This window comes from Siphateles boraxobius, unplaced genomic scaffold (assembly GCF_051911475.1).
Source record: "Siphateles boraxobius isolate OS27281-9 unplaced genomic scaffold, OSU_SipBor_1 5, whole genome shotgun sequence".
In the NCBI taxonomy this organism is placed as follows: domain Eukaryota; kingdom Metazoa; phylum Chordata; class Actinopteri; order Cypriniformes; family Leuciscidae; genus Siphateles; species Siphateles boraxobius.
Window position 1 is genome coordinate 2,351,698 of NW_027509141.1, and position 26,659 is coordinate 2,378,356.

The 26,659-nt window shown below is 41.3% G+C and overlaps 1 protein-coding gene across 3 annotated transcripts; it reads left to right on the forward strand.

Annotated features, from left to right (window-relative positions):
* Window positions 1–4,281: 4,281 nt before the first annotated feature.
* Window positions 4,282–26,659, forward strand: hnrnpa1a (heterogeneous nuclear ribonucleoprotein A1a). 3 transcript variants are annotated; one of them, XM_077204501.1, is made up of 11 exons: window positions 4,282–4,372; window positions 5,006–5,128; window positions 5,212–5,358; window positions 9,984–10,194; window positions 10,780–10,872; window positions 11,013–11,072; window positions 18,861–18,959; window positions 19,061–19,216; window positions 24,487–24,642; window positions 25,702–25,770; window positions 26,199–26,659. In XM_077204501.1, exons 1-10 carry the CDS (start codon window positions 4,361–4,363, stop codon window positions 25,761–25,763), a joined length of 1,119 nt encoding a protein of 372 aa, XP_077060616.1. In that variant the 5' UTR covers window positions 4,282–4,360; the 3' UTR covers window positions 25,764–25,770; window positions 26,199–26,659. The 3 variants fall into 3 exon arrangements, with proteins under 3 accessions (XP_077060616.1, XP_077060618.1, XP_077060617.1); XM_077204503.1 differs by lacking the exon at window positions 11,013–11,072; XM_077204502.1 differs by lacking the exon at window positions 11,013–11,072 and having other exon boundaries at window positions 25,702–26,659.

Genomic DNA, 26,659 nt, shown 5'->3' on the forward strand with positions numbered 1-26,659 from the left:
CTTCTCAAAAAATTAGCATATTGTGATAAAGTTCATTATTTTCCATAATGTAATGATAAAAATTAAACTTTCACATATTTTCGATTCATTGCACACCAGCTGAAATATGTCAGGTCTTTCATTGTTTTAATACTGATGATTTTGGCATACAGCTCATGAAAACCCAAAATTCCTGTCTCAAAACATTAGCATATCATGAAAAGGTTCTCTAAACGAGCTATTAACCTAATCATCTGAATCAACTAATTAACTCTAAACACCTGCAAAAGATTCCTGAGGCTTTTAAAAACTCCCAGCCTGTTTCATTACTCAAAACCGCAATCATGGGTAAGACTGCCGACCTGACTGCTGTCCAGAAGGCCATCATTGAGACACAGTGGCGGTTCTAGACCATTTCAACTGGGGGGGCCAAGCTGGGGCCAGTTGTACTGTTAGAGGGCCCAGTTACATTTAGACCTTATTGTTGTCATATCATTTTCTGCACTGCACTGCAGGCATTAACAGGCAAAATACCATGTTTATAATCATTCAACAATGTATTTGCATTTCCATTATATTTTTACATTTGCATTACATATTCAGTATTAGTCACAGTAACTGTAATTGACATGATGTCCTTCTTTCTCTTCATTTTGGTGAGAACTATAGAGCAAAAGCAATGGGGACCAAGAAGCTTATAATTCATTTACTGAAAATAACTGACTTGCTAGGTAACTACTAACCGTTTACAGGGTTCCTGCACACATTTTATAGCCAAATTGAAGGCTTTTGAATACCTGAAGAAATCATAATTCATACCGTACATTAGGGGTATGCAATATTGACAAAAATATATCTCAATATTTACAATGTTTTGTTGATAATTAGATGATATTTTACTGATTGTGTTTTTGTGCTGGTGCCATGGCTGGTTTAGGCCTGTTGTTGACAGCAGACTCACAAAGATATTCATATTTTTTAATATTCTATGCAGTGGTCAGTTAACAGCTGGGACCGAAATTAATTTTTTAATTAATTTTTTATTAATTTAATTTGCCAGCTTAAATCGATTTCCAGGGGCATTTTCACCTATATATATGGACATTCTTTCTAAACTTATTTAGAGTTATGAATCACCTTTTATGTCAAATACTAACATTCAAATTATACAGTAATTATACGTATTTATACAATAATACTTGATTATACAATAATTATACAGTACCACTGTTACCAGTCAAATTAATTAATTTAATCAAAATCCATGTTTGCAGTCTAGAGGTGACACAGAAGCGGCATTAATATATTTACACTCCATTTATAATTGCATAAATAAAGCTATGAGATTTTTTTTTAAATCAATATTTAAACATGAAATGATTTCTAATTTTAACGTTTTAATTAAAGGGTACTTTAAATATGAAACTAAAACCGCCAGTAGGCGGCGGAAAGTCACAGAAGTGATTTGAGGGATTCATTCGTTCAATCGATTTGTTCAAACGGCTGATTCATTCGGGAAAGGAGCAAGTGATTCCTTCAAAACGCGGATTTCAGTCAAGAAATCATCGCTGTCTGTTGCATTGAGACTCTGCTACGGTTTCATTTTGAAATTCTAGTCGGCGAAATAAAGGGGAAACAAAAAATATTGACAATATTGTGTCTAAAAAGTAACTCATGTTAACTTATTGTTGATTTAACTGTTGTATAACATCAATATCACAGTTGCAATTGTGCACGGGAAAACGGCACTCTTGCTGATTTGATATTCTAATATAAGAACATAATATATTCTAATATAAGAACATAATATGATATAAATATAAGACATAGGCCTACCTATGAACCGCACACAGCAGTGAAAGAACCATAGACAAATGCGATGTCAGCTCACAGTGCCTCGTAGATAGTTAAAACAATGATTACAATATTTTAATAGACAATACACATCGCACACCCGATACGCACATACAGAATGAACTTGCAACTGACCAGCTTTCTCCTTCTCTCCTCTCTCGCGTGCAGGAGACAGACGTTATTCTGCTGCGATTCCCGCGAATGTGATGCGAATTGTCACGTGAACAAGCAAATCCACAAAGATAGAATAATAAAAAAAAAAAAAAAATAATAATAATAATATGCATACAACGATAACAAAGATAGCAAAAAACAGTTTTGTAAAAATTATTTCACACTCCACATTTAGGGGGGCCACAAGGGGGGCCAAGCTTGTTGTCACAGGGGCACGGGCCCCCCTGGCCCCCCCTCTAGAACCGCCACTGTTGACACAGAAAGAAATTTCTGAACAAATAGGCTGTTCCCAGAGTGCTGTATCAAGGCACCTCAGTGGGAAGTCTGTGGGAAGGAAAAAGTGTGGCAAAAAACGCTGCACAACGAGAAGAGGTGACCGGACCCTGAGGAAGATTGTGGAGAAGGACCGATTCCAGACCTTGGGGGACCTGCGGAAGCAGTGGACTGAGTCTGGAGTAGAAACATCCAGAGCCACCGTGCACAGGCGTGTGCAGGAAATGGGCTACAGGTGCCGCATTCCCCAGGTCAAGCCACTTTTGAACCAGAAACAGCGGCAGAAGCGCCTGACCTGGGCTACAGAGAAGCAGCACTGGAGTACCCACAGTCAGTGATGGTCTGGGGTGCCATGTCAGCTGTTGGTCCACTGTGTTTTATCAAGGGCAGGGTCAATGCAGCTAGCTATCAGGAGATTTTGGAGCACTTCATGCTTCCATCTGCTGAAAAGCTTTATGGAGATGAAGATTTCATTTTTCAGCACGACCTGGCACCTGCTCACAGTGCCAAAACCACTGGTAAATGGTTTACTGACCATGGTATTACTGTGCTCAATTGGCCTGCCAACTCTCCTGACCTGAACCCCATAGAGAATCTGTGGATATTGTGAAGAGAAAGTTGAGAGACGCAAGACCCAACACTCTGGATGAGCTTAAGGCCGCTATCGAAGCATCCTGGGCCTCCATAACACCTCAGCAGTGCCACAGGCTGATTGCCTCCATGCCACGCCGCATTGAAGCAGTCATTTCTGCAAAAGGATTCCCGACCAAGTATTGAGTACATAACTGAACATAATTATTTGAAGGTTGACTTTTTTTGTGTTAAAAACACTTCTTTTATTGGTCGGATGAAATATGCTAATTTTTTTAGATCGGAATTTTGGGTTTTCATGAGCTGTATGCCAAAATCATCAGTATTAAAACAATAAAAGACCTGAAATATTTCAGTTGGTGTGCAATGAATCCAAAATATATGAAAGTTTAATTTTTATCATTACATTATGGAAAATAATGAACTTTATCACAATATGCTAATTTTTTTAGAATGACCTGTATGTATATATATATATATATATATATATATATATATATATATACACACACACATACACACATTCCCTGTGTTCCCCTCGAGTTTCTGTGTCAGCACCAATGACATAATTCATCTCAAAGAGGCCTAACAGCAAATCACAGCATGTCAATAAATTTCCCTGTCAGAGCTCAGCCAATTGGAGGTGAGCATTAAATCACACATGTCGTTGGTGGCCAATGGCATGGCAAAGGCAATATATATCTGTCAGAAAGCAGAGCCTCTTAATGACTGCATTTCTGCTGGGATCTGGAGGAAACATTCATGAAGAAGGAAAACTACATCCTCTGCGTGCGTGCGTGCGTGCGTGCGTGCGTGTGTGTGTGTGTGTGTGTGTGATCCAGCGTGTGGCTAATAACAACAAAGTTAGGATTAGAAGACAGCAGTCAAAACAAAAGAAGTGCTTCCACTTATATTCATTGTTTTAACTATAATAACATTTAAATGAATCATTTGATACAATGTACTTATTGAGGACATACATGTTTTTAGATTGTACTTAAAAAATACCTGCATGTAATTAATTACAGCTGTAATTATTGTCTGTAATTACACTTTTGACGCTTCCCTGACAGTATACACCCTAACAGCCCTGAAACAGCACAATACCAATCACACCTCAACAGCAGCACAAGTGTTTTGCAATAAATCAACACAATAAGCACTATTTTATGTAAGTACATATTGTTAAAGAAACATAATATAAAGTGTGACGTGACCACAGAAGCAATTGTATCCTTTAAACATAAAATCCTTTTAACATACTACTCATTGGTGAAGGAACACTTCTATTGACTTTCATATAATCTATTTTATCATAATTTAAGTTGAATTTGGTGCACATCCTATTCGCCATTTTCTCACAAGAAAGAAGAAAGCGGGCGTGGTCCCAACCTTGCACATGACGTAACGACGCACAGTGACCGGGTACGCGCACGCAAATTCTCTGCGAGACTGCGCGAGGTCTGCTGTCAGTCAACGGGAGACCACCATGTCCAAAGAGGTAAAAAAACAACAAAAAAACCCAATATATTATGCTTGTAGCTTATAGATTACATTATAACTGCGAAGTTTGCTGTAGTTGTTAAAATGAAAAATGCCAAAGAGAAAATTAATTCATTCAGAAAGATTAATGTATGATTAAACGCCAGTTTCTTCGCGGCTTCGTCTCATTTCTTTGTTCGCAGCAGCGGCTCGTAACGATGCACGATCTGAAACGCATTTCGTTTATTTCGAATTGTTCCAATCAGTCATTCTGCATTCATTTGGGCTTATTTAATAACCCTGTATTTGTTTGTGTGCATCTATTTTACCGTCGGCGTTTTGAAAATACATGTTATTTGTGATGGCGCTGTAGGCCGCACGATGCGCTCGTGCACAACAGATCGAAAATATCTACACAACATCGGCAGCGCGCACAAGCCGTGGCAATTTTAATGTGAATGAATAAACAAGCTGGTTCAATTTGGGTCTTTTCTTTAAAGAAACTTGTTTTACAGTGTTCATTAGAATTGTGTAATTGCAAAACGCACAGATAAATATATATGCTGCTTCTGTTTGTTTAGGTAAAAAAACTTAGAGTTGTTTATAGTGTTGTCATTTTATATATTTCCTTTAATGGTTTTGTTTCTCTCAGCAACAGACCCCCCGTGAACCCGAGCAGCTCCGAAAACTCTTTATCGGGGGTCTCAGTTTCGAGACGACAGACGAGAGTCTAAGGGCCCATTTCGAGCAATGGGGAACTCTTACAGACTGTGTGGTGAGTCCATCTACAATGCATTCACATGCTGATGACCGAAAGCATGCACTGAAACCAGCCGCTAAACCCTTCTCTACTCGCAGGTGATGAGGGACCCCAACACAAAGAGGTCGAGGGGTTTCGGGTTTGTGACCTATGGTTCAGTCGATGAGGTTGATGCAGCGATGGACGCTCGTCCGCACAAAGTCGACGGAAGAGCTGTTGAACCCAAGAGGGCGGTTTCTAGAGAAGTAGGTTGCTTATTCTGAAAATAGTACTCACACAACCAGTATTCCAGCTTATATAAAATAAAATTAAGTCACATTCTGTTATTTACCACTAGAAATCTCATCTCCCCCTCTCTCTCAAATTCAAAATGCTTTATTGGCGTGACTGTACATAATACAATATTGCCAAAGCTTGGAATACATAGAATAATTATAAAGACATTAAAATAATCAAATATTATAATATAACTTACATTCAAATGTACAAATTAAATTAATTGTACAAATTAACAGTGTAACAAATTAGAATATGTATGAACATTCTCTGTCTGTCTGTCTCTCTTTCTCATATATATATATATACACACACACAAACAAACAGTAGTTGCCAGAAGGGGATATTAGTTTGGATAAAACCATCCAATATGAGGAGAATAATATAGGTTTTTTAAATATGAGCGACAAACAAAAACTAAACTTGGTTAATGAGCCTGTATAATGAGCTTTTCACAGGTGTGTCACTGAGCCACAAGAAAGAATACAAGGACACAAGAAAAGAAATGTGTATATATACTACAAAATTGGTTCACAGTTGGAAAAATCTAGAAAAAAATAGTATTTTTCCACTTTTATTTTTGCTTGCAAATTGTATAATATCCAAGGTGAACATTTCTAGTAATTGTGTAGTTAATTCTCATACTGTATTTTCAGAAAGTTTTGGATATGTATCCTCTCCCCAAATTTGTCACTAATAAAACACAATACAAATAATTTGAAGAGAAGGCTTATATTGACCTTTTAAGATTTTGTTTACATCTACCTTGTAAATATATTACAGCTATTTTATTAAAAAGGTTACAATTACAGCAACAATTAAAATAACAATATTTCAAGTGTAATATTTCTTTGTAAAAACTAAAGTATACATTTTATCCTACATATTTCAAAGTCAAGGATTCATTAGTTTGAATAAAGCCTACTCTGGAACAAACACTATAATAGCATCCTAGTTGATGACTTTATTTTTGACAAAACAAACATAGCCTTATATATAACATTTGAGCAGAAATTGGTGAACAAAAGCTTATTGAATGTGGCAGTAGTCTAGTTTACAGTAAACAGTTAATAATCTATCCAAAACTAGTCAACGAAATGTTGTCTTTCATATTTCTTCTGTAACATAGGCATATCGTTTGTTGTTTTTATGATAGCCTATATTAGGGCATATAAATATTAATTTGCAGTTTAATACGTTGCTAATACAAAGACATTTTAACGTTATTTCAACATATTTCAGTCGATTTTCACTCATCTCAGTATAGCAATAGGGTTTGGTGAAAACTGTTCGGTTCATTCACACACACACAAACAGTGTTAATTTTGTCAGCAAATTTTGATTTAGTTTTAGTCTTAGTCTTTTGACTAAAATGCCATTTAGTTTTAGTCATATTTTAGTCATCTGAATTGTTTTAGTTTTAGTCTAGTTTTAGTCGACGAAATACAATAACATTTTAGTCGACTAAATCTACAGTAGATTTAGTCGACTAAAATATAATGGGTTTAGTTCAATTGTAATGCATTAATTTAGAATTTCTCTAAAATTTCCAAACCCAAATACTCCCGGAGAAAACATCTATTAACCTAAATCTGTACCTTAACCTAGGTACAGATTTAACTGCTGTTACTTAAAAAATATCTTAAAATGAAATAAAACCACTTTTCCTAAAGTACAACACAGTCTTCTTTACAATGAATGATATATTCATTCCTTATAAATACTTACACATCATTCTTTATTCTTTCAAGCAGACATATTTATTTGTATGAATTAAATATAATTAATCCTTATTAAAGCTATTAACAAACAGTGAATGCTTTTCTCTTTTTCTTTTGTTGCTTGATCAAAATTAAGGACACGGACTGCAGAAGGCGTTATTCTAATAACCACATCATTAAGTTCTCAGATGATACTGCAATTTTAGGGTTATTGAAAAAGACAGAGGACTTGTCTGAATATCTGTCAGAGATTGAACAGTTTGTGAATTGGTGCAAGGATAACCACCTAGCTCTGAATGTCAATAAGACGAATGAAATGGTGTTCGACCCTAGAGGAGTTGGTGATCACAGGCCTGTGATTATCCACAATGAAACCATCATACAGGTCCCTTCACATAAATATCTTGGGGTCTTGTTTGATAATTTATTGACATGGAATATCCATGTAGATAGTCTTTGCAGTAGATTACAACAACGGTTGCACTTTTTACGGCGTCTTAGACTTTATGGTGTGGATCAGAGGTTTATGATAATTTTTTATCAGGCAGTCTTCGAGAGTTTAATTAGATATAGTATTGTAGTCTGGTTTGGTAATCTGTCCGTAGCACGTAGAACTAAACTGGTACGGATGATCCACACTGCTTGGAAAATTATTGGAGTAAAAGAACAGACATCATTGCAGACCCTCTATGAACAGGCTACTTTAACGCAAGCTAAAAAGATTGTGTGTGATCCGTCGCATATCCTGTACACAGAGTACGAGTTGCTGCCTTCTGGGAGGAGGTTTAGAGTTCCTCGCTGCAGATTGAACAGATTCAAAAACTCATTTATCCCAGTGTCTGTAAAGATGTTAAATGAGGGCGGTACGGAGTTGTAATTTATGCCATTTTTATTATTAATATTGTCTGGTTTGTAAATTTGTTGTATGTTAACTGTATACTGACGGCAGCATGGGTTATGGCCCAACACAAATTTCCCTCCGTGGGACAATAAAGTTTTTACTACTACTACTACTACTACGACCGCATTAGGTTTATTGCCACTGTCACTTTAAGACGTCGGATCATGTCCAATGACATGCGGATACAATTGCACTGATGCACATCCGACACACTCACAGTTTAAGACATAACCAGCATAGTTTACATGAATACTCTCCAAAAAGGACATTTAGACATACTGTTGTGTATTTCTCCATTCAGACACGAAAGAGAGCTCAATTCAGTAGCCTACTCGCGCGCTGTAGGTGTATTGTGCATGACTGCACGCTTCGGGTTAGGTGTGTGCGCAAAGAAAACCGCACCGAATAGAGCTCTTTTTTGCATCGTCACTCTTATTCAGAGATCTATATGTCTGCTCTACTCATTCTCCCAGACGTTCACATTTTTTAACGTTTTATGACCGCGGGGTAGATCACGTTACAGTAGCCTACAAATGTGCGCATCTACCACACACGCAGGACATCAGTTCTGACGGATTGCTTCCCAAATCGTCACTATCTAACATTTTCGTCTAGTTTTTATTCGTTGACGAAAATGTCAATAGATTTTCGTCATAGTCTTTGTCATTCAAATCTAGGTTTTATTTAGTTATCGTCTCGTTTTCGTCTGTGAAAAAATGTCGTTGACGAATAATTTTCGTCGTTATTTTCGTCAACGAAATTAACACTGCACACAAACACGATTCATATTTAAACAGTCTTTTTGCGGTTTACATACACTATGATATCGCGATTAGAACAATAATAAAAAAAACGTACTTCTCGGCTAGATCCGTTGCTCCTCGAAATGAAAATAAACCAGCACATGTTCTGAGGTAAATGTCCCAGGATTATTCCTCACACAGCCTCGCAAGAAGCAATAGTACAATAATCTGATGATTACATTTGTTGTGTTATCGCATTTATGAGGGGCGTTGACACTTTGCATGTGTTGCTTCAGATCATTTGTTTGAATACCGCGCGCTCTCCGTGGGCGTGACACATTAGCAGAATAATGAGCTGAGAGAACGATAATGAGATCGGCTGACACCTCTCTCTTTTTTTATAGATTACATCAACGGAGAATATTTATTTTAGTTTTGAATTAGATATTTTAAAAGTACAAACTTAAATGATTATAAAGATATATTGCTCATGCTTGTGTGAAAAGTATTCGCTGAGCTTTGTTTAAGTTTAGAGACGTGCTCCAGAAAAAAAGTAAACGGAGACAGATAGGCAGAAAGCACGCCCTGTTTATTTTCTTCATTTTACAAAAGCACACGGTTTTGATGTTAATGTGTGTACACAAAAAAAAGAAGACCCTCTATAGTTTATAATCATGTATTGATTTTATTTATATGACCAAAAATGACGGAGTATTTTAAGTCTATGTTGCTGCTATGTGGAAAAAAACAGCAAAACGCGCCGGCGCGTTTATGGACCCCAGAGGGTTAAGGTATTAATCTGACAAACTTATTTGGCAAAAAAGGCAAACTACAAGTTTTGTTAGACTACAAAAAAATATAGAAAAACAAAGTTCACTGGAAAAGCATACATTGACTACAGTCAGCTATTAATATTTAATTGGTTCTCTCTTATGTTCATAATTTCTTTGTATGACAGCCTGGCCAAAAATAATGTTGCAACATTTTGTGTTTCTTTGCGTTATAACAGCAAGCAATATGCTTAAAATATATTTGAGTTTTTTTTTTTTTTGTGAAATATCAATTTTCCCAATTTTATAATTTTTTTATAAAATCGTATTAAAAAACACTACCGCTAACAATTTTTAAAATGCCTCTTCTTTTTTTATTATTTCTCTCTAACAATACGTTTTTATCTTAGATTTGTATTTGAATAATTGATGTCAGGACTCTAATTTCACGGATTACAGGACTCGAGCAAACCAGGCGCTCACTCCACAGTTAAAAAGATTTTTGTGGGCGGAATCAAAGAAGACACGGATGAGGAACACCTGCGCGAGTATTTCACCCAGTTTGGTAAAATTGAAGAAGTGAACATCATGACAGAGAAGAACAGTGATAAGAGGAGGGGCTTCGCCTTCATAACATTCGATGACCATGATGCCGTTGACAGGATTGTCAGTAAGTGACTGCTATCTAATTGTGTGTCAGCAGTTTTATATACAGTATTCACCATTTGAAGAGAATCAAAACCTTTCCTTGTCTTTTTTGATCCACTTTAAAGGTCCCATATTGTACAACTTTCTGAAGTTTTATTTTAGGTTTTGATGTCCTTAAGAATATATATTTGCGGTATTTGTACCAAAAACCATGTCAGTATATTTTTACAGCTCCTTTCTCAGGAGCTCTGTCAAGAACAGGTCAATTTTGGCCTGTCTACTTAATATTCAAGATCCTCTCTTCTGATTGGCCTGTTGTTTTAATGAGTGACCCACCATTGGTGACTGAGTAGTTCTGACATCACAAATATACGGAAGTCACAACACCTCGTGAAAAGGCACAGCTACTTTATGCAGGCTGTGTGCATTTGTCTGTGGATCGACTGTTTTGAAACTTATATGGTAGTTTCATAACCCCTAGTCCTCTGTTTTCATGAAAAAAGCCAGGAAATTTCAGTTTTGACAATATGGGACCTTTAAATGTTGACTACTGTATTTAAATATATTTATTTTAAAAGTCTCAATTTTTTCCCCCATTGATCCACAGTTCAGAAGTACCATACAGTGAATGGACACAACTGTGAAGTCAGGAAAGCTCTCTCCAGAGAGGAAATGAACCGAGTCTCAATGACTCCACGAGGTGAGAATTACACACTGGAAATGGTATCAAATATACATATATGCACATAAAATGTACCTCAGAGTCAATCATTTTAGCTGTCGCGTAGTCCTGTGATGTTTTGTTCTGACTATTAAAATCTTTCATAAAACCCATCTTAGGTGGGCGAGGGGGTGGTGGCGGCGGAAACTTTGGCAGAGGAGGTGGAGGATATGGAGGAGGTACCCTTTTGCATATGTTCTTATTTTTATTTTATCGTTGTAGTGCTCTATAGCAGAGATTCTTGAATTCCCCCTAATACAACTTTAATAAACATGAAATTTAAAATACTCACACATTTCCTTAATACAATTGCATACACCCTCAAATATGAATAATTAGATTAGTCCTAGTGCTGTAGCAGTGAAGGTAATTGCGATATCGCCATTTTTAAAAAATGTATTTATTTTTTGCTATATAAATAAGTATTATGATTTGGTCAGCAGGCATGAAAACAGAGAGTCAAAAACAAAACAGGCTTTATTAATATTCCAATCACTCTGAACAAACACAAAGCAAAATAATGCAAACCATACAACGCATAAACGGAAACTGACCAATAACAGCTGAAACTCAGGTCTATATAAACAGGAGTAGAACAAAGGAAAGTAAAGTAGACATATGTGAAACTAATACATAACTATAGCAACGAATGAGAACATAATCAGAAACCAATGAAAGCTAAACTAAACAGAGGGGGGGAACAAAACTGAATGTCAAAATAAGGGTCCGCATAGCAGAACAGAATCCTGACAAAAAGCTTGTTGGACTATTGTTTGTTTAACAGTTCGTTACGAACCTCAAACTTGACTGGACGAGAGGCTTTCCTAGGGTGCTTTCACATCTGTAGTTCGGTCCATTTGGTCCGGGCCAAGGGCAAAAAATTATATATTGTAGCATTTTTCAGTCGTTTTGGTTCCTTTTCACACCACACTGATTGCTCTGGGCCGAATCAGTTGATGAGTTGGTAAAACGAACCAAAATGCAGTCACGTGACAACATCCACGTCACTCGTTGGCCGGATGTGTCTTTGAACGTATTTGCTAAACTGCTCTTCGATTGGTCAGAATTAATGCACGGGAAAATTCCAACGGAACTCCCGGAAGTAAACGGAGAGGAGGAAAAACTAGCAGAAAACACGCGGCTTGTGTAAGTCATACTATGGAGGGACGACTGTGCGGGCTGATTGTATCATATACTACATAGTTTGTATACACCACTTTAGGCAAACTATAGCCTACATTTCGTGAATGAAACGCGGATGCGGCTGGAAAATGATGTTTTAATGCACTACAAATGGCGAAGGCGCATCGCAAGTCACTTCAGGAGGAAGCGTGCATTCATTTTGTTAAACCGTGACATGCTCATCTTCTAGAAATATTACTAACAGAACATCAGGTAATGTTATGCCTTCTCTTTAAAATGCACTGCACAGCACAGCTGACTACAGCAGCTGGTTTGGTTCAAAAATGTGCGGTTCTGTTCGAGGTCGCCATAAAAGAATCACTCCAATGTTCGTTTGAAAGTGTGGTACTCTTGTTTGGTCCTCTATTGGTGCGTGAGTGCGATTGCAGCATTCACACTTGCCCAAACGTACCACACCAAGGGGGTCAACGAAATCAAGTGAGAGTCAACCGAACCAATCGAGGCAGGTGTGAAAACACCCTAAGGCCGCTGATGTATCACCAGTATCAGCACTAGGGATACGCCGAAATTTCGTCCGCCAAAAATTAACGGCCGAAAATGCCTTTTTAGGTTTTGGGCCGAAAGAGGAAAAAAGGTTGAACATATTTCCTCCCCTCCAGTGTTTGGCGATCAGGTTTCGCGAAGCATGTTTTCACAAGCGCCTCCGGTTTTCTGCTCTGTGTGTGTGCGCTGCTCTCTACGCTCCGTGTCTGTGTGCGCTGCGCTCTACATCGGTGCATCCCTAATCAGCACTGCTTGCCTCTGCGCGTTCTAGACAGGCTGTCAGTCAATGCAGTTATATTGTTACGCATTTAAGTGGCGGCAGGGACTGTCTTTGAGTGAAACCATTCATTCAACTAATGGCGCTTTTCCACTGCGTGGTTCGGCTCAGTACGGTTCGACTCGCTTCGCTTTTCCACTGCGTGGTACGGCTCAGTACGGTTCGACTCGCTTCGCTTTTCCACTGCGTGGTACGGCTCAGTACGGTTCGACTCGCTTCGCTTTTCCACTGCGTGGTACGGCTCAGTACGGTTCGGCTCGCTTCGCTTTTCCACTGCGTGGTACGGCTCAGTACGGTTCGACTCGCTTCGCTTTTCCACTGCGTGGTACGGCTCAGTACGGTTCGACTCGCTTCGCTTTTCCACTGCGTGGTACGGCTCAGTACGGTTCGACTCGCTTCGCTTTTCCACTGCGTGGTTCGGCTCAGTACGGTTCGACTCGCTTCGCTTTTCCACTGCGTGGTACGGCTCAGTACGGTTCGGCTCGCTTCGCTTTTCCACTGCGTGGTACGGCTCAGTACGGTTCGACTCGCTTCGCTTTTCCACTGCGTGGTACGGCTCAGTACGGTTCGACTCGCTTCGCTTTGCCACTGCGTGGTACGGCTCAGTACGGTTCGACTCGCTTCGCTTTTCCACTGCGTGGTTCGGCTCAGTACGGTTCGACTCACTTCGCTTTTCCACTGCGTGGTACGGCTCAGTACGGTTCGACTCGCTTCGCTTTTCCACTGCGTGGTACGGCTCAGTACGGTTCGGCTCGGTTCTCTTTTCCACTGCGTGGTTCGGCTCAGTACGGTTCGACTCGCTTCGCTTTTCCACTGCGTGGTACGGCTCAGTACGGTTCGACTCGCTTCGCTTTTCCACTGCGTGGTACGGCTCAGTACGGTTCGGCTCGGTTCTCTTTTCCACTGCGTGGTTCGGCTCAGTACGGTTCGGCTCGCTTCGCTTTTCCACTGCGTGGTACGGCTCAGTACGGTTCGACTCGCTTCGCTTTTCCACTGCGTGGTACGGCTCAGTACGGTTCGGCTCGCTTCGCTTTTCCACTGCGTGGTACGGCTCAGTACGGTTCGACTCGCTTCGCTTTTCCACTGCGTGGTACGGCTCAGTACGGTTCGGCTCGCTTCGCTTTTCCACTGCGTGGTACGGCTCAGTACGGTTCAGCGCAGCACGGTTCGGCTCGGTTCGCTTTTCCACTGCGTGGTTCGGCTCAGTACGGTTCGGCTCGCTTCGCTTTTCCACTGCGTGGTACGGCTCAGTACGGTTCGGCTCGCTTCGCTTTTCCACTGCGTGGTACGACTCAGTACGGTTCAACTCGCTTCGCTTTTCCACTGCGTGGTACGGCTCAGTACGGTTCGGCTCGGTTCTCTTTTCCACTGCGTGGTTCAGCTCAGTACGGTTCGGCTCGCTTCGCTTTTCCACTGCGTGGTACGGCTCAGTACGGTTCGGCTCGCTTCGCTTTTCCACTGCGTGGTACGACTCAGTACGGTTCGACTCGCTTTGCTTTTCCACTGCGTGGTATGGCTCAGTACGGTTCGGCTCGGTTCTCTTTTCCACTGCGTGGTTCTGCTCAGTACGGTTCGGCTCGCTTCGCTTTTCCACTGCGTGGTTCGGCTCAGTACGGTTCGGCTCGCTACGCTTTTCCACTGCGTGATACGGCTCGCTACGGTTCGGCTCGGTTCTCTTTTCCACTGCGTGGTTTGGCTCAGTACGGTTCGGCTCGCTTCGCTTTTCCACTGCGTGGTACGACTCAGTACGGTTCGGCTCGCTTCGCTTTTCCACTGCGTGGTACGGCTCAGTACGGTTCGGCTCGCTTCGCTTTTCCACTGCGTGGTACGGCTCAGTACGGTTCGACTCGCTTCGCTTTTCCACTGCGTGGTACGGCTCAGTACGGTTCGGCTCGCTTCGCTTTTCCACTGCGTGGTACGGCTCAGTACGGTTCGACTCGCTTCGCTTTTCCACTGCGTGGTACGGCTCAGTACGGTTCGGCTCGCTTCTCTTTTCCACTGCGTGGTACGGCTCAGTACGGTTCAGCGCAGCACGGTTCGGCTCGGTTCGCTTTTCCACTGCGTGGTTCGGCTCAGTACGGTTCGGCTCGCTTCGCTTTTCCACTGCGTGGTACGGCTCAGTACGGTTCGGCTCGCTTCGCTTTTCCACTGCGTGGTACGACTCAGTACGGTTCAACTCGCTTCGCTTTTCCACTGCGTGGTACGGCTCAGTACGGTTCGGCTCGGTTCTCTTTTCCACTGCGTGGTTCAGCTCAGTACGGTTCGGCTCGCTTCGCTTTTCCACTGCGTGGTACGGCTCAGTACGGTTCGGCTCGCTTCGCTTTTCCACTGCGTGGTACGACTCAGTACGGTTCGACTCGCTTTGCTTTTCCACTGCGTGGTATGGCTCAGTACGGTTCGGCTCGGTTCTCTTTTCCACTGCGTGGTTCGGCTCAGTACGGTTCGGCTCGCTTCGCTTTTCCACTGCGTGGTTCGGCTCAGTACGGTTCGGCTCGGTACGCTTTTCCACTGCGTGATACGGCTCGCTACGGTTCGGCTCGGTTCTCTTTTCCACTGCGTGGTTTGGCTCAGTACGGTTCGGCTCGCTTCGCTTTTCCACTGCGTGGTACGACTCAGTACGGTTCGGCTCGCTTCGCTTTTCCACTGCGTGGTACGGCTCAGTACGGTTCGGCTCGCTACGCTTTTCCACTGCGTGGTACGGCTCAGTACGGTTCGGCTCGGTTCTCTTTTCCACTGCGTGGTTCGGCTCAGTACGGTTCGGCTCGCTACGCTTTTCCACTGCGTGGTACGGCTCAGTACGGTTCGACTCGCTTTGCTTTTCCACTGCGTGGTATGGCTCAGTACGGTTCGGCTCGGTTCTCTTTTCCACTGCGTGGTTCGGCTCAGTACGGTTTGGCTCGCTACGCTTTTCCACTGCGTGGTTCGGCTCAGTACGGTTCGGCTCGGTTCTCTTTTCCACTGCGTGGTTCGGCTCAGTACGGTTCGGCTCGGTTCTCTTTTCCACTGCGTGGTTCGGCTCAGTACGGTTCGGCTCGCTTCGCTTTTCCACTGCGTGGTACGGCTCAGTACGGTTCGGCGCGCTTCGCTTTTCCACTGCGTGGTACGGCTCAGTACAGTTCGGCTCGGTTCTCTTTTCCACTGCGTGGTTCGGCTCAGTACGGTTCGGCTCGTTTCGCTTTTCCACTGCGTGGTACGGCTCAGTACGGTTCGGCTCGTTTCGCTTTTCCACTGCGTGGTACGTCTCAGTACGGTTCGGCTCGGTTCTCTTTTCCACTGCGTGGTATGGCTCAGTACGGTTTGGCTCGCTACGCTTTTCCACTGCGTGGTTCGGCTCAGTACGGTTCGGCTCGGTTCGCTTTTCCACTGCGTGGTACGGCTCAGTACGGTTCGGCTCGTTTCGCTTTTCCACTGCGTGGTACGGCGCAGTACTGTTCGGCGCGCTTCGCTTTTCCACTGCGTGGTACGTCTCAGTACGGTTCGGCTCGGTTCTCTTTTCCACTGCGTGGTACGGCTCAGTACGGTTCGGCTCGGTTCTCTTTTCCACTGCGTGGTACGGCTCAGTACGGTTCGGCTCGGTTCTCTTTTCCACTGCGTGGTTCGGCTCAGTACGGTTCGGCTCGCTTCGCTTTTCCACTGCGTGGTTCGGCTCAGTACGGTTCGGCTCGGTACGCTTTTCCACTGCGTGATACGGCTCGCTACGGTTCGGCTCGGTTCTCTTTTCCACTGCGTGGTTTGGCTCAGTACGGTTCGGCTCGCTTCGCTTTTCCACTGCGTGGTACGACTCAGTACGGTTCGGCTCGCTTCGCTTTTCCACTGCGTGGTACGGCTCAGTACGGTTCGGCTCGCTACGCTTTTCCACTGCGTGGTACGGCTCAGTACGGTTCGGCTCGGTTCTCTTTTCCACTGCGTGGTTCGGCTCAGTACGGTTCGGCTCGCTACGCTTTTCCACTGCGTGGTACGGCTCAGTACGGTTCGACTCGCTTTGCTTTTCCACTGCGTGGTATGGCTCAGTACGGTTCGGCTCGGTTCTCTTTTCCACTGCGTGGTTCGGCTCAGTACGGTTTGGCTCGCTACGCTTTTCCACTGCGTGGTTCGGCTCAGTACGGTTCGGCTCGGTTCTCTTTTCCACTGCGTGGTTCGGCTCAGTACGGTTCGGCTCGGTTCTCTTTTCCACTGCGTGGTTCGGCTCAGTACGGTTCGGCTCGCTTCGCTTTTCCACTGCGTGGTACGGCTCAGTACGGTTCGGCGCGCTTCGCTTTTCCACTGCGTGGTACGGCTCAGTACAGTTCGGCTCGGTTCTCTTTTCCACTGCGTGGTTCGGCTCACTACGGTTCGGCTCGTTTCGCCTTTCCACTGCGTGGTACGGCTCAGTACGGTTCGGCTCGTTTCGCTTTTCCACTGCGTGGTACGTCTCAGTACGGTTCGGCTCGGTTCTCTTTTCCACTGCGTGGTATGGCTCAGTACGGTTTGGCTCGCTACGCTTTTCCACTGCGTGGTTCGGCTCAGTACGGTTCGGCTCGGTTCGCTTTTCCACTGCGTGGTACGGCTCAGTACGGTTCGGCTCGTTTCGCTTTTCCACTGCGTGGTACGGCGCAGTACTGTTCGGCGCGCTTCGCTTTTCCACTGCGTGGTACGTCTCAGTACGGTTCGGCTCGGTTCTCTTTTCCACTGCGTGGTACGGCTCAGTACGGTTCGGCTCGGTTCTCTTTTCCACTGCGTGGTACGGCTCAGTACGGTTCGGCTCGGTTCTCTTTTCCACTGCGTGGTTCGGCTCAGTACGGTTCGGCTCGCTTCGCTTTTCCACTGCGTGGTTCGGCTCAGTACGGTTCGGCTCGCTTCGCTTTTCCACTGCGTGGTACGGCTCAGTACGGTTCGGCTCGGTTTGCTTTTCCACTGCCTGGTACGACTCGGCTCGGTTAGCTTTAGCTCTGTTTGCTTTTCCACTGCAGTTAGTGCCGCTTCAAAGTGGGTGGGATTATAGACTGATCGTTATAGTTTATCCACTCCTCGGCAACCAATGAGAGGAACGTCTGCACTTCGTCCACTGACCACGATTCAGCTATTTCTTTTTTGGAAGGAATGGTTTTCTTTTTTCTTTTTTTCTTTCTTTTTTCTTCAAGCAAGTAGTTTTAAAACAGGCGCTACAGGGGTGGCCGTTACTGGCTATTTAAATCTAGCGGGTTTGATATCTCGCAAATACAATGACACTGGTAGTGACGATTCTGTCTGACCAATCAGTGATCTGCAGTGTTTTCACGTCACATTTTAGTATCGGTACGGTACGCTTGGAACCTCAACAGAGGTGGTACCATTTAAAGCGAGCCGCACCGCACCATGCAGTGGAAAAGCGCCATAATATGTTCCAAAATGCTTTCATTCATGAATTAAACGCAGTGTTAAATTATTTTAATCCTCTTAATCGTTGAAATGATGCTAAGGTAAAAATATTCCTCTTCGGACATGGCAAACTTTTTTTTTTCATGAATATATGACTTGACCTGAAGAAGGACAGATGCTGGTAATCGCACACGCTCACTCGATCTCTCTTACTAACTGTCTGTTTAGGCTAGTTTAGTCCAAATCTAATCTCTGTAGAAATCACAATGATACACAAGAGTCTTAAGTAGAAAGCAGCCAGCTGGAGGAAGAAATTACATTCTTCATTTGATATCGTTATTAACTTTTTTAACATTAAATACACATTCATAAAGTGTAAAACTTTATGAAAAAACGTGAACATCACGGTTTGCTTGCATTCCTCTGCACTGCACTTGACTTGTCGGTATCACTGAATTACAATATTGCGGTTATTGCGACAACCCCAATTAGTCCTTCACTTAACATTTTTAAAATGCACGTACCATGCATACTTCATGGAATAATTGAAAAAGGTTATTTGGATTGTAAGGACAAATCCAATGGTACTCTGACCCACCTGCATGAGAACTACTGATCTACGGTGTTCTTTATGAGTTTTTAATTTTGAGATGTTTTTCATTTGTAGGTGGATATGGAGGAGGAGGAGGTGGTGGTGGAGGAGGAGGAAGAGGAGGAGGAGGTTACGGTGGAAATGATGGTGGATATAATGGCTATGGAGGGAATGGTAAATCAATAGGCTTTAAAAAATGGGTTTCTCATTACACTTGACTGTTAAACAGTGTTTCCATAATGATGTATAATTTATATCGCCCTTCTGTTTATCAGGCGGCTATGGTGGAGGCGGGCCGAATTATGGTGGTGGAAACCGTGGTTATGGAGGAGGTGGTGGAGGCGGTTATGGAAACCAAGGTGGAGGATACGGTGGCGGCGGAGGATATGATAACTACAACAATGGTGGTGGAGGCGGCAACTTTGGAGGAGGTCAGTTATCTTGTTAGCACTTCATCATGTTACCATTTATGTTTTCTTTGGTTTACTCAGCAACGCTTTGTTTTAACCCTCTGCTGCTCTTCGTAAAATTTTACTTTTTAGTTATTTTTTACGAAACTTGGTAAAGGTTTTGGCACTTGCTATGTGTTAAAACACAAAAAAAATCATGGGCATGATTCGAAAAGTTTAAATGGTCCTGAAAAAGTCACACTTTTGCTCATCGTGGGAGCTCGTGTCATACCAAATGAATGGTAGACGAATTTCATTTTTCACTTTTGAAAAGTTTTGGTACTGCGGCCAAACAAAATCTTACTGAAAGCTATTTTTTTAAGATATCGAACTTAAAGCTGCAGTAGGGAGTTTTGAGAAAATGTTGACTTAGTCTGACAATTTGAACAAGCACAACTTACAGGTCCAACCCCCTTGCTCTCTGCTACGCTACAGCCCTCCCTCCACAGCTCCTCCCCCACAGCGGAGGCTGCCGTGAACGCGCAGGCTAGTAAGCAGGACTAACGATGACGGCGGATTATAAACAGTTATGGAACATTCACTAATACTCACCCCCGTGTCATCCAAGATGTCCATGTCTTTCTTTCTTCAGTCGAAAAGAAATGAAGGTTTTTGATGAAAACATTCCAGGCTTTTTCTCCATATAATGGACTTCAATAGGACACAAACGTTTCAAGGACCAAATGACAGTTTCAGTGCAGCTTCAAAGGACTTTAAACAATACCAGACGATGAATAAGGGTCTTATCTAGCGAAACGATCGGTCATTTCAAAAATAAATAAAAAACTTTAAGTTTTATAAGCACAAATGCTCGCCTTGCTCTGTTCTGTGATGCACGTTCGTAATCCTGTTCGAACTCGTTCATCAAAATGAACAAATCTTTTTTCGAGTCATTTCGTTCGTTGAATGAATGAAATGACTCGAAAAAAGATTCGTTCATTTGGATGAATGAGTTCGAACAGGAGAGTCACGAACGACGGTACGCGCTGTGCAAGAGAGGGGTGATCAGCGCGTACACGAGCGTGATTGACACTGCTAAGACATTCCTCCTGGCTCTGATTGGTTGTTTCTGACCGGGAGCGGTGTTTTTCTGCAAATGGCAGTAGGACCACAGGGAGGACCACAGGAGTTTGATTTTTTCGCAGATTATCTGTCTCATATTCTACTGTCAGGACATACTGACAGTTTTAACAAATATTTGTTTACAAAAGTTACCTACTGGATGGTTGAGTATGAGTTCACTTTTCTAACTTTAGTTAGTTAGTGTGTAATGTTGCTGTTTGAGCTCAAAGTTCAAAACAAAGGGAGATATTTGCTTTTAAAGAAATCGTTTTTTAAGAACTACAACAAACGGCTGGTAAGGACTACACGACATTCCTCACGGGTTAATGACATCACCAACCCTAATATTTGCATAAACCCCGCTCCCCGGGAACACGCAGCCCATGTTGAGAAGAGGAAAAGTTGTTGTAGTCGAGCACATTTGTGAGTCAGCACAAACTGTAGCATCCGTCTTTTCACATGCAATAGGGAGTCACTCTGTGTGCATCTCACAACAGTTCCTATATGAGCGATTTATAGATTATCATGACAGAATATGCTAATTGAAGATAGTTAACTCCACATCAGCAACATAAATGCATCAACTAACCAGTCAGAGACGTCCTGTTGAATTCTGTGTTGTCCCTTTTTCTTGAGTCTCTCCATCTTTGTCTGACTCCGTTTAAACATAAAAGGCAGAACAGTTTCTGTCATTTTAGTGAGTGTCTGCGTAATGGGAGCTGCTAACACACACTAGCTCTTGAAACCCCTCCCTCTGTGCCGAAGCAGCAGCTCATTTGCATTTAACCCTCTGGGGTCTAAAGTATCGCCGACGATACCAGCTCACCTTTTTTCTTATCAGTGCAAAAGAGACTCAAAATACTTGATTTTGATCTTACATAATAAGTGTTATACATCATTCGATCCTGTTAAGTTTTGTGCTTTTTGTCAAATAAATTAAAATAAACATGATGCGAGATTTGCCTTCTCTCTGTCAGTAAAGTCTATTCAGAAACGCGTCCGAAAATTAACTGTAACTTCGCGAAATACTTGTCATACAGGCAAGAGAGATTTTTTTTATGAAGCTTGAATTCTCTTCTTTTAAATGAAGTAATTTATATAAAAAACAAATATTCTCAGTTTATGTAATCTGTGTGAAAAGAGAGAGATGTCAGTCTTTTTCTTTTTAGCTCTTTATACCTCATTACACGTTAATGTGCCACGCCCACGGAGAGCGCGCGCTATTCAAACGCAAATGATCTGAAGCAAGCCATGCAAACATGCCTACGCTCACATCAGCTGGATATAAACACAAAGTTTATTAAGAACCATGTACTTTACCTCATCTTGCTGCGCTGTGAGGAATAATAGCCTACTATCGTAATAATCCTGGAACATTACCTCAGAAGTGCTGGTATTTTCATTTCGAGGAGCAACGGATCCAGCTGATGTAGTACGTTTTTTATTCTTAAGTGCTTTGTTCTAATCATGATATTGAGTAGTGTCTGTAAACCGCAAAAAGACTGTTTAAATATGAATTTAAACAGTTTTTTAAAAAGAATTACGTGTCTGCGTGTGAATGATGAATGAATGACACAGGCGTGCGCGCGCTGTTGTTTACTACAGTTATACAGCGCGTGTCTGTGTCATTCATTCACTCTCACATCTACATTCAGACATGAAAATCACTCACCTTTCGGCGAAATTCGCCGTTTTGAAACCAAAATAGGTGACCTACGTGAATCGTGTAGATTCGATGAGAAAATGTTTAGAGAGGGGGGGGGGTATACTATATGAAGTCATACTATATTATGATGTGAGAGAGAAATTTAAGTCATTAAATTCAAGTTCACGAAAACGTTTCCCTCCGCTGCGGCTGTCAGTCATTCTCCATTCAGCATCAAACAGCGCGTCGCGTTCGGTTACAACCTTTACAGTCTATGGTTACAACACAGTCAACGATGAAACTCTCTTAATGTTATGTTAATATTTATTATGTTAATACTTATGTTAATATTATTATACTTGATCTATAGATAAAGCTCTATGGTTTCGCATAAAATGACTATCTTGCTGGACTTGCTGTATCTTAATCATGTTCCTTTCTACCGTGTGTCTGTTAGATCACAACACTGGAGAGCACTATAATTGTTCTTCACGCGCACAGTAACTGAAATTTAAAATTGTTAAAAGAAAAGGCTCAATAAACTATTGCATAGATAGATACTGTATAATACACTACGTATCAATATGTCTTTCCTTTGTGCTTTGAACTTTTCAATGCGGACTCGATGCGCTGCGCGCTGTGACTCCGTGTTGCTTCAAGCGCATCATTCTGCGCTCGGGATGCGCATAAGCGCTTTGTGCCGCACTGTGTTGGATCCTTTCATAATCATATAATACTTTTGCGCAATGAAAGATTATTAATAGTCTTTTTTGTTCTGTCCTATCTATCATATGTTGCTGCCTCATTAATCAGCTGTGATATACATTTAAACAAAATTCTTTATTTTATAGTAGCCTATTTAAAATAATTGATCTTTCTGATTTTATCTTGTTTTTCATTAATGTATTTTACAACAATACAAAGAGCAAAGTGTAACGTTTTACCAAATTTAGTGCTACACTTATTGTGTCTTATTTGTTCCCCACTAAATAATGTTTTTTTCGCTAAATGTTCAGATTTTATAAAATTATTGTACACTTGTGATTTTTCTAGACTAAATTTTACTGCTGAGTTATCCACTAATGTAGTTTATAATAGAATTTTTGTCATAGGTTATGATCATATTTTTTTTTGATTTGTTGTTTTTCTTTATAATGAAGTTGTCTGTATTAAGTAGATTGTGTTTAACACACAAAAGAGTGATTATCAGTTCAACACAGAGTTATAGAAATTCTATTAGATTTTCTTTTTTTTTTTATTGCGCTGGTATGCAAAAAATGCATCTAAAAATGCATCAGATTGATGCTTTAAATATGGAATATATAAAATTTTCTTACGGGGGAGCATGCTCCCTAACCCCCCTAGATGGGTAATATCCTTCTCACCTTTGTCACCCCTGAACCGTTTTCATGCCTGTACATTAGTAAACATGTTATTTTTACATGAACACATCCAAACTATATTGCTATAGCCTACTGCGATGAGTAAACAGACTGAAATATGTTGAAATAAAATGTCTGTATAAGCAACAAACTGCAAATTAACATTTATAGTTAAAATTCTAGGCGACAATATCCATTAGTCAAAAGTCTATTGGACACATATTTAGTATGTGTTTTGTGGCCTTATTTCAGAAACTTTAAATTTTAGTTTTTTCAATAACCATTCATAAACAATATTCCCTCAAAAATACAAACATGTACATACATGTTGCTCACATATTATGGTAGCCCTGTTTGTGCTATATAGAGTGTAATTACACCTTTGCCATCAACATGTTTATAGGCAACTGAAAAAAGCACAAATGTCAGAGCATGTCAGAACATCTCAATGACCTCAAAAACACCTTAGACCCCAGAGGGTTAAAGGGACACACAAAACGGTGTGTTTTTGCTAACCCTAACAAAGTGACAACTTTAACATGCTATATAAAAATATATGTGGGGTATTTTAAGCTAAAACTTCACACACACACTCTGGGGACATCAGAAATTTATATTAAATTTTGTGAAAAGGGCATTATACCACCCCTTTAAAATTTGGACCACAACTTTAGATTTATGGCTTTGATTTTCTTGCAGTTTTACAGTAAAATGTGTTTTTGAAAATATAGTATTTTTGTGCATTTTTCATAACAATAAACATAATATTCTGTAACTTTTTTTTTAAGTTAACTTTTTTTTCACTTCAGCAATAATCTGCCAAGTGTCGTCTTTAAAAAGTCTGATTACTTTAAGTTGGACTTTTTTTTTTCCAGGTCTGTGCTCAAAAATTCAATACATTTATGTTTATAAATATATTTAGTATTATATAATATTTAGTACCGGAAAAATCTTCTAAAAGTACAAGATTTTAAAATCAAACTAGAATTTAGTTCATTCATTTCATTGAAATAAATGATTTTTTCGGTCACCGAGAGCCGAAGAGCACCAGTAAGTCATAAAATGTTAATACTAAATACGCACTGTAAAAATAGTTTTATATATATGGTACCCTGTTGCTTCTATAGCAAAAAAGATTTCAAAAGATCACTGGATTTTCACAGGTAACTTTGGTGGAGGTGGCGGTGGCGCGGACTATAATGACTTTGGCAACTACAACAACCAATCTTCCTCTAACTACGGGCCGATGAAGGGGGGAAACTACGGCGGTGGTGGTGGTGGTGGAAGGAGCGGCGGCGGTGGCGGCGGCCCGTATGGTGGTGAGTGAATATTGCAGTGCTGTACATGCTATTGCATTATATTTCAATTCAAACTGTTGCACTAACTCCGTGTCTTAACCAGATGCGATAAAATTCCAGCGACAAGCGATTTGTCTGTCTTCATCAGATGTGACGCATCTACAGGACATGACAAAATCAGTCATAAATCACAGCCAATCAGAAGAGCGTGTGGGCGGAGCTCTTTCTGCAAACGCACTGCACTTGCACAATAACAAATTCACAAATGTTTCAAGATTTTCGCATTATTAAAAATACATACTGATTGACTGAAACAATCTTTGTCATAGAATACACTTTTTGTTCACAGTTTAAACATTGTTTCCTTTCATTTATTTTCAATATCTGGGTTGAATTATCCATTGTGGCTTTGAGTATGGCTATAAAGGCTATATAGTCATTTAATGTTTAAAGAATTTAATCAATACCTTAGATTATCATTGTCATACTTTGTATGTTGTTGTTCCAGCAGGGACGTCACCGAAATACAAACCATTTCTAAAAGATAATCTCCTGTCGCTCCTTGCATATTGCCGTTGCAGCTAGTTGGGACAAAAATCTGATTAAAATGGGAAAGATACCCTTATCACGTGTTGCATATGGTTTGACCACGGTGTAAAGGCCCGTTCAAACCAAGAACAATAACTAAATTAGTGTCCACACCAGCGGATGATGTCGTTCTGTTTTTTCTAAGCGCGCACTTGTCTGTCACTTTAAATGTTCGCGCTCTTTACAGCAGGATGGATTTTGATTGGCTGTCAATGTTTTAATTGTTAATTAGCAGGATAAAAATCGTTCTTAAAGTGATTCCAACGATATCGCTCCTCTATGCCGTTATCGTTACAGCTGTGGTGTGGATTCTGTTATTCTTGAATATTGAGAACGATTTTTAGAGCTATGTCGTTATCTTTATAGCTATCGTCCTTGGTGTGAACGAGACTTAAGGCTCTTTTGGAAGTTGGGATGTTTTATCAAAAGCCGCAATTATGGCACTAATATGACTGAAATTTTGTCTTAGCTTGATCATGCTTCTTTTTATAGGTGGTTATGGAGGAGGCTCCAGTGGTGGTTATGGAGGCAGCTCTGGCGGGCGAAGGTTTTAATTCCAGGGTAAGAATCGCCCCGCTTATGCAAAAAGGGCTCTGAAGTTTGCCATTAGTTTGTTTTAGCTCATCCATGTCCAAACATCTCATAAGATGCATAACCTATGCAAATGTTAGCCCCTAATCACTTTTCAATTGGTCGGTAAATGAGTAAAACCATTGAGTTTTCAGTGCAGGGGATCCAGCAGCAAACCTTCAAATGTTGTTAAGCTAACATCCAGTATCACAAGACGAATGTTGATTTTGAGTTGCTCTCCAAACCTTCTGGCTGCAGCACATGCAAACTCATCCTCATTGTCCTAACAATCCAGTCTTAGCTGACCTGAAGGTTTGCTTCTGTGCTACTACTACTCATTCCCCTCCAGTTCAGCTCTTGATAAAGACAAAGCAAGGTTGCAAAGTGTAACTGAATTTATGTTCCGTATTGTCCAACAGGCCACAGTACTTAGAGGAGAGCCAGAGAGAGATGACAGGGAAAGGAGAGAAGCAAGCAGGTTTACACCTAGATCTGCCCAGCCAAGCAGCGTGGTGGCGTTATTAACGTCTGCCACGCGAAGAGAACGTGTTCAATAGGGGAGGAAAATCATGTGGGAATGGGGTTGGGGGTCTTGAAAGTGTAAAAAAAAAAAAAAAGAAGAAAAAAAGGAACGTTTCAAAAGTACTCTTGTCCTGGAAGACACTTACTAGTTTGTAGTTTTCCCCCTTTTTTTTCTTTTTTTTTGTCTATGAAGTGCAAAGCATTCCAATGAGGTTTTATGCAGGGTTTAATTGTTGTGTTGGCTTTTCTCTTGAACCAGTAGGGTGTCTGTCTTTTGCTTTTCTTTTTCTTTTCTTTTTTTTAAATGTAAACAGTCACCAATCAAGATTAAATAAACCGCTCCAGTTTTTTTATTTAA

Excerpts from the sequence above, each read along its gene's own strand:
- hnrnpa1a (XM_077204501.1), top strand. Across the intron at positions 5,129-5,211 it reads GAACTCTTACAGACTGTGTG|GTGATGAGGGACCCCAACAC; the intron begins GTGAGTCCATCT and ends CTCTACTCGCAG. Across the intron at positions 18,960-19,060 it reads TAATGGCTATGGAGGGAATG|GCGGCTATGGTGGAGGCGGG; the intron begins GTAAATCAATAG and ends TCTGTTTATCAG.